The sequence below is a fragment of the Eurypyga helias genome, unplaced genomic scaffold, assembly GCF_000690775.1.
Source record: "Eurypyga helias isolate BGI_N326 unplaced genomic scaffold, ASM69077v1 scaffold7488, whole genome shotgun sequence".
Lineage (NCBI taxonomy): Eukaryota > Metazoa > Chordata > Aves > Eurypygiformes > Eurypygidae > Eurypyga > Eurypyga helias.
In genome coordinates, this window is record NW_010265116.1 from 93,310 (window position 1) to 102,365 (window position 9,056).

The 9,056-nt window shown below is 40.6% G+C and overlaps 1 protein-coding gene across 1 annotated transcript in view; it reads right to left on the reverse strand.

The window, feature by feature from the left end:
* Positions 1-8,565, reverse strand: part of CLASP2 (cytoplasmic linker associated protein 2) — an 89,933-nt gene extending 81,368 nt beyond the window's left edge. The window contains exons 1-2 of the mRNA XM_010156614.1: positions 8,532-8,565; positions 7,884-8,030 (exon numbers count right to left, since the gene is read on the reverse strand). Of these exons, the coding sequence (XP_010154916.1) occupies positions 7,884-8,030; positions 8,532-8,565 (181 nt within the window). The remainder of the gene's footprint in view (positions 1-7,883; positions 8,031-8,531) is intronic.
* Between the last annotated feature and the right edge of the window lie 491 nt (positions 8,566-9,056).

Genomic DNA, 9,056 nt, shown 5'->3' on the forward strand with positions numbered 1-9,056 from the left:
TCTTTTATTTTTAAGAACACTTCATTTATTTGTTGCAAGTAATACCTGCACCTGTGGTGAAAATGCTCTGCCCAAATTGTAAAAATAATCTGCACCTTTATGTTCTACATTCCCTGCTTCCCTGTCTGAGAGCATATACAACCCTCTGAAGAAATGAAACAGGTTTTTTAATGATGCTCCCCCTGCCCCAGCCCTACAAAGGGGAATCACCTGCTGCTCTGCCAAGCAGCAAGGCAGGAGTGTTTCGGAATAGTTGTCTTTGCTTCCTCTAACACAGCCACAGTCCATAAGGACTCAAAGTGGCAGAGTCAGCTGATTTCAGTCCAGCTTCCACCTCTGTCCTTCCTCTTTTTCCTTCTGGACTGACCCATATGAAAACGGGTCAATGAAAATCGCTTCCTCTTCTTAGCGCTTGAAAAAGCCAGTACTGGGTGCTAGCAAACTAAACAAGGGGGGTGTGGTTTTCCATATTCTCATCACTGCCTGGCACCGCCATGACTGTTAGCAAGACGTTTGGGACTAGAACACAGGGTAGAGAAGTCAAAAAGAGGTTACACAGTAGAGTGAGCTCTGTACCTTCAGACCCCTTAATTTCTGCTCCACTGCTACTCTCTTCCTATTTTATCCATTTGTAAGCTGACTTCTAGGCTACGAGCCTTTTGAGAGAAGACTATCGGGTTCAGCATCCTGCTTATGTAACACAACAAATCCTACAGTCTAACTGAAGTTTCTAGAAATCAATACAAAGTAAACTGAAGGAGTACGAACTCTCTCTCACCTGCCCTTCTGCGATGCATAGAAAGCAAATGAACAGTAACTATAAATACATACATACATTCTCTGAAGGTATACGTCTAGGTGTGTGTACATAGATAAACTCATAATTTATCATGTTTATTAATTTTCATGCAGATTCCTCATTAAGACTGACTTTGCAACCCACCTGCTGAGACTAGCTGCTAAGTGAAGTTATCTGTTAGAGGAATGGAAACCCCAGTGATCGGACAAGCATTTATAATGGTCAAGGAGAACTGATCATGTGCAAGAAACCCTCGCGTGGCGTGCCCTTCCCTTCAGGGGAGTAAACAACAACAAAATCCAAAAACCGGCAGAGCAACTGGAAAGCTGGAAGTCCTCCTACTTCCCTGAGTTCTGGGTTAGGTTAAAATAGGAGCAGTTCATGACTGCAGGATTGCAACCCACCAACTGCATGGGCAAGGAACCCTCAAGGAAAGAAGTTAATAGACATTCACTGTGGGAACAAGCAAGCCAACAGGTATTCTGTAACAAATCCTCTGATGCAGGCTCTGATACCCAAGGCTGATCTCAAAAGCATCTCAGAAAGACAAAACAGCTGATTTCAGCTGGGAACCTGCAGAAAAATCCTTGAGTTTTACAACAGTTTGCAAACCAAAAAGGAAAACAAGTGCCACAGAATCTAAGGGATGCTTTGCTGATGAAGATTCTTTCTGGGCAACTTTATGTCATACAAAGTGTCAATATAGAATAATGGAAAAAAAATAATCCTAACTTATTTCACATGACAAATACAGCATTTTGGAAAATCACTTAGTGAGGTCTAAACAGTTAACAGAGGAAACACTCCTGAAATCTTCTGCAAAACCCAGTAGTTTAGGTAAAAAACCCAAAAGCAAAGCCCTACAAAAAACCACCACCACCAAAACCCAAACAAAAACCCACAAACAAAAAAACCCCAAACTTGTGCACTGATTACTATGAACCTTTTCTGTGCAAGTAAAAGTAGTAAACAGAACTGTCTTCAAGAGTCTGAAGAGAATCGATAGAGCAAGCACAAGCTTATCCTATTTCAAGCCCATTCACAACCAATTTTTATTTACAGTTCTACAACTACTGAAGCGCTTTTACACGAAAACGTTTCTTAACTGCAGTATGCAGTTTTAATGAGGTTAACTTCACCTGGCTAAGATTTCAAAAGGCAAGTATCCATTTTTCAGTACCACATTTGTCTTACGCAGAGCCTTTCTATTTAAACTGTTTCCTACTAAAGCCTCTAAACACTTCAAAATGTCTTCTGCTACAAAATAGTCAAAAGAAGCAAATCAGTACCATTTAAATACTTTCCAGCAAAGAGCTGTATTGCTATTATCAAGAAGGGAAAAAAGCATTACGATGCTGACAAAACACACTGTAAACAGATGCACAATCTAAAATATCTCCTGAAGTTGGGAATAGCTTCCTACAGTCAACAATGTGCTCCTGTAGTTAAGAGAAACATGTACAGTGTCATTATAGTTCTCACCGCCTTCTTCTGACAAACTGTTCACCTGGTTCACCCAAGTTTTCCAGTTACTTGATTTCTACCTAAAAAGGAGATATTTTTAGTGGTTTTTTTGAGCAATCATTAAATTTTAGGAGGCCTTTTGTTCACTTTAAGAATTAAGACCATGGAATCATAGAATAATTTGGGTTGGAAGTGACCTGAAAGACCATCCAGTACCAACCCCCCTGCCATGGGCAGGGACACCTTCCACTAGACCAGGTTGCTCCAAGCCTCATCCAGCCTGGCCTTGAAGACATCCAGGGATGGGGCATCCACAGCTTCTCTGGGCAACCTGTGCCAGTGCCCCACCACTAAACCTCCCTGCTTTCAATTTAAACCCGTTACCCCTTGTCCTGTCACTACAGGCCCTTGTAAAAAGTCCCCTCCCAGCTTCCTTGTAGGCCTTTTCAGATACTGGAAGGCTAAAACTGAGGGTTATTTCATATTATGCCAGCATCAAACATCAAACTGGCACAGCTGCAGCCTTCACTGAAGACCAGACCCTTTGAATAGTTTAAGAAAAGAAGGCAACAGCACAATTTTTATGTTGGAAAAAATGCTCTTTGCATGCACACAATTTTTTTAACAGAAGCAAATACTATGTCCTAGAAGTTTCACTTCACATTCTTCACTCAGCATCAACCACATTCTCATCTTCCTATACAGCCGTTACAATAATCCTGATATTCAAATTAAGAACAACCCTTTTGCTGTTTTGTCACTGGGTGATTCATCCTAAAGCAACACAGGTTGTCAAAAAGCGTGACATCCTTATAAAACAGTAAGCAATGGGTAATAACGCTATCAGGCCAACACACTACAGATTAAAAAAGCCAATGAACCATAGATAAAAACACATGATCCCGTATCTTCCCTCTGAAGACGACTGCAAGTAGAAAGCCCATCTTGTTTCAAACCACAGCATTAAGGACTCCAGAGCTTCTCACTGAACTTCCAGCAGAAAGTTAATACCGACTTCTGTCACGACTGCGTTTCACCAGCAAGCTTTTCTTCCAAATACCACATGGCTCTCTTCAAGCACCACTATTTCTACATCTAATCCATTTTAAAGACTACTGACTTAAACTGACATTTTGGGAAAAGCAAGGAGGCCAGTCTTCTCATTGCGGTACAGACCGAGGTTTCCTACTAACATCCAGACTACATAAAGCTTCTGAATGGCATACAAGAGAACAATTCCCTAGAAGACTTGGAACAGGGAGCTCACATTTGCAAGCCAAACTGCCAACACCCTATAAAAGATCTTGAACAGCAGCAGGGACAAGAATACAGCCCATTTGGCCAAGTCTTTTCCTACTGTAAATTATGCCGTCCCTTACCTTTGAAAAGCTGCTTACCGTACAGCCAAGAAAGAGCTCACAGACATCCGTTTCTGGAAGGGCAGAACGCACACTGTGCTCGTTCTCAGCAAGAAGGCCCTAGAGCCAAGGGGTATTTCCAGAGGCTCTGCCACCTGAATGAACAGCTGAAAGTAAGTGTGTCAGAAGCAGGCAGATCAGCTGTGCATTTCCTGGCCAAGGACTAACATGGGAAAGTGCATTGACCGCACAATAAGAAATAAGCAGTAAGCCTAACAAAGTACTGCCCCGTTCAGTTGAAGACCCATCACTTCTCATTCATCACAGGCAAGAAGGTCAGCGTCTAACACCTCCCAGCAGTGGTCGGATGAGAAACAGACTGCTGGATTCCTTACTCACAGGACAGTACACCGCTCAGACTGCCTGCTCCCATACTTTTCTGGGAAGTTGCCTTCTACAGGCTTAATCACACCTGTCAGCATATACACAAGTTCCACAAGCTCTCCCATTCCTACAGCCGATAGGAAAAGATCCTGCACAGTCATTCTAGTACAAGACAGAATTCCAGCCCGAGTAGGACACTGCTATTGCTAATGTATATAGCTGCTTCACCTGTCATCCTAGGCAATGTTTTTGCATTTCCTGTGCCACCAAAGTGCATGTCCTATGGGAAATGGAAAGTGCTCAACACAGTTACAAAAAATAATCTCTTTTTGCATATCGGATGGGACCTTTCACTTGAACAGAGTATCTGGTCAGAGCTGGAACTGTCCCCTTCTTCAACATGAAACATCTCCATGGAGTGTACCATGAAAGGCCAAGTGCACATGCATCTGAGGCATAACTCAGCAGGTATCAGCATGAACGAAAGCAAGCAGCATGGCTAAGAGGCTTAATTTCCTTAGCTTCCACTCCCTTTTGGAACCAGGAAAACACAGCTGTACTTTATTGTCATCTACAGCTGATAGAAAAAGCCATCTTTCTAAAGCAATAGCCTAGGAAAAGAATCTCTGGAATGTAAAAGGCAGTTTGAATGAACGGGACTTGCAGTAATCTCAGCCTACATTCAACACCATTTCTACCAGCACGAGTAGTTTTGCCTGGTCACAGAAGCCTGAAGAGAAGAAACTGAAGGGAAGGACCACCCCAGCTGCGGGTCACTGACATGACTTTGGAGATTTTTGTGAAAAGGCAAGAGAAAAGCAACACGGGTTAATGGAGCTGCTGCTACTTCTGCCTCCAAGGCTGAACTGCAACTTCTTAGCATGCATACACGTACCTATGAAAGAGTCAGAGAAAACTTGGGCAAGCGGGACCCACAGGTGGCAGAACCGTGAGGTGGGCAGTTCAGCCTGAAATACCAGCAGCCCAAGCTTATGAAGGAAAACTGAGAAACGATATACCCACTGATTAGAAGCTCGGAATGCAGTGGTGAGCAGAAGGCTTTGGGATAGCAGGTTATGGCAGAGCCTTAAGTCAGCAAGAGCAGACAACTTTTAGAACCAGAGATTTGCTACATAAAGATGGCGATTTTGAGGCTAGACAAAAATCTCAGGTGTCCTCTGGGCACCTGCAAAGAGCATCAAGGTTTGTTAGTAGCCATAAAGATCCATGAAGTCTTGAGATAAGCTGAAAAGGATGCTCTAACCGGACACTTCAAAGACTGTAGTTCTCTGTGGAATAAAGCTCTCTAAGCCCAGCATTTTGCCCTATAATGACCGTGTGCTTCTAGACACTTGCTGTGTTCATGTACATTTCTCTAGTAGCAGTTTCTGACTGCTGTCAGATGGGCAGTGGACTATACAGGCCTCTTATCTGACCTAGTATTGTTGTTCATATGAATAATGTTATGTGAAATTCATCACTTCTGGAAGACAGTAGGAATTGACTTCAGAAATAACATTTGGTATCTACGCTGAGGTTCTTTATTAGGCTAGGAGATGCAGGATGTGTGAAGACTATGCAGAAGGGTAAGGCTCTCTTACATAGACATGTTAAATGTTTGTCCTATCTGCTAGCAAGCTTGTTACTAGACAGAACTAGTTTAAACAGTGGTAACCTCAAAAAAAGTATGGGGATGGAGAAGAACATTGAAAGATACAAATAATGTGCAGCAGGAGTAAAAGACAAATACTAGCTGCTTAAAATGAAAACAGGGATATAGCCTTGCTGACCAATGGTGACATATGAGAAATGCTAAAAAGAAAATACTGAGGGTCAACTCAAGGAAAACTTGAAGCGAAAAAAAACCACCAAAGAATTGAACTAGGCAGCATATGGTTACATGCAATGAAACAAATCTATGCACAAGCAGATTAATAGACCTGTGAAAGTATCTCCCTGGTAGACAGTAAGAGAAAAAAGTAGAGGTAGTCAAGAACAACTGAAGACTGAAAGACAAATTTCCACCTTCTAGTTGTTTGGTGAAGAATACAAGGCCTAACACCTTTCCTACAAAATATTAAGGCAAAAATTCTCCATGGTCAAGCACCTGAACAGTCTGCACAACCACACCACAGGTACACAAAGAGAAGTGTTTAAAGAACAATTTGTTCAATGTTATAAAGGTCAGCCAAACATTTAATCTTAAGTCTTCAAAATTCTGACTATAGATGTACCAACAGAACGAAAGAAGAGGGGAAAACAGATGCACATGTGAACTCTCCTTGGTATTTTTCAGAGATGAAAAGAGACAGTATAAAGCACGGAATGACCAAAGTTTTCTGGTTTTGGCATGCTTCAATTTTGTTCTTATTCTACTTTTATTAATTTTAATTTTTTTTTAACTGTAGCAATATAAGAAAAGCAAGAAAAACAATGTAATTTGTTTGGGGTTTTTTTTTCCCCCCATCTCCTTTATTTTCTAGATATATTGTATTTTTACCTATACTGAAAAAAGAAAATCAGTCAAGAGGATACTTTGTTCTTATTTCCCCTCCTCTGCTATCCTATCTCCATGCTTGTACTGCAAAGCATGTAAGTGAAAGTCTACATACAAAACAAATTTTAAACTAAAGCATTTAATAAAATATTATTTAAAGAAGCACATACTGAAAGAAACAGGAATCCAGAGGATTCAGTTCTGGTACTATGTATGTTAGTCTTGTATGCAAAATCCACCACGTTTCAGGTTAAAGAATGATAGTATTATTACTTATTTGTATTATAATAATAATACATAACAGGAGTGAATTTCATCCTGTAGGATGTTTTTTTGGTGGTACCTTCTAATTCATACTGCTGTCAATTATGAGTTGATCCCACCCTATGGGAATCTTTCCAGTTTATTAGAAATTCTGCAGATCGCATTAGAAAAACAGTAAGTTGTCAAAACATTAGCTATATCTTATTAAGATGGAAATACTTAAGGCAGATTGTATGGCATACGTATCTTTCCAATTTTATCTTTGCTTTGCAGTTCACGTAAGGGAATGTTACATGAATGGGAACACGAAAAAATAATTACTTGCTCTTACAAAAATCTTTTACTGAAAGAAGGGATTATTTGTAAAAAAGCCATACCTGAAGTATGGTATATTTCCACTTAATCGTGTATTTTTCTGTATATGCACGAGCCACCAAAAAAAGCTGTCACTTCTATAGCAGTAAACAGTTGCTTTTGTTAGATTACCCCCGCCCTAAAAAAATGCGGATTTCCATGTTCTAAGATTATAATTAGTAAGTATCATCATCATAATGCTTTGAAGACCACCATGGAAAAAATCCTGGCAAGGGTTTTGGCCTTCTCATATATTTCACAGCCGATCTCACAATACTCCTGACAGTTTAAGAAATAATAATGAAAGTCATTCAGGTGTAACAGACACCTCTGTTGAGGTATATGGTTGATGGCTAATCCTTTCCAGCCATGTGAAACACTGCAGACGTACGGTAACAATTTCATCTGCACAGACCTACTACAGAATTTCACAGTATATTAATACATACAGTAAGTGATACAGGAATTCTATCAGAGGCACTCATATATTCATTTTACCAACACAATTACTATCTCCCAATATTACTTTTATTTAGAACATGAGAGGCCTTTATAAGCTAAATATACATTCACAAAAAACAGACAGTCATGCACACACCTTTACACATGAATAATTACGTAAAACAGGGTCCCTTACTGCTTTCAGCTCTGCAAAAATACTGCAGTCATGAATTAAACATCACCTTCCAAAGTTCTCTGTTTTGTGCTTGCTCTGGCAAGGTTTCTGGGAACACCGATTAGAATCTGAATAGCTTTACATTACCTCCAACCTTAGGCCCACCAGCTGATCCTGGCTTTCTTGCACTGTTTGAAGGATTTCCTGGCTTTTTAGGTGCCGGAACCTTGAAGGCTGAAGCAGCTGATGATGGCCTATTTCCATCCACTGACTCTTCATCGTCAAAGCTTTTGTCTAGAAAAGGACACAATAAATAAAAATGCAGGTATTAGAATGGATGTGTATTTATTTCCTAATAAACCATTCTGCTTCACATTTCATAGAGATTCACAAAACGTATAAAACCCCCAAATATTTCTCACTTGGTCCTCTGTCTCTGACCTGGGAATAAAATGACAGTGAGAAATAAACCAGCATTTTCTACATGTTAAGTTCTCATAAAATATTATTTTGCCTTCATAATTAACCACTGTAAAATTGAACATGAAAATTAATCCTACACGTTCATTCCCACAAAGGGAAAAATATCTTTGCAGAGATTGAATATTTTTGCTCATTTCTGAATATTTTCTCCAAAGGAAACAATGTAATTTCTATCATTCCATTCTACCAAAGACAAATGCTTCTCCCTTTCCTTCTTTTACTCAGGCATGCATTTTCTGCTACACATCCTCCCACAGTGTGTCTAACCAGCACTCCCTGTCTCTTCCCTTCCACCCAGATTTTTCAACTTACAATCACAGATCCTCTTGCAGATCAGCCGCCTCATTCCTCTGATAGCTCTTCAATCCCCTCACCCTAGGACCGACCCAGCACCTCACATGGCCACGCGCGGTCAATTCTCAATACTAATCAAAGATGCTATCAAAAACTGCTCGCGGACACCCTAGATCCACCACTGAGATTTGTGCCGGCATCTTTCTCTGCCTTCCCCGCACTCGGCGCCGCGCAGCCAATGAGCGGCAAGGTGACATCATCTTCTGGGAGCCACCCCAGCCCCAAAGGTGAACGTTCGCCATGCAAATACATTCATTCCCACACACAGGGTTTGCCACTATTCCGATCCTTCGTCAAAAAAAAAAAAAACCACAAAACCAAAAAAAACAGACAGGCAGACAATACTCCGGGGTTTGCACTCCTCTTCCCTGTAATTTTGGGTTTGTGTATTTTTAATCAAGAAATTCATCTCTAGTGACTAAATAAAACAGCCTCAATACAAAATATTAAGCCTTCCCAAAAACCCCACCCCTATGTATTCCA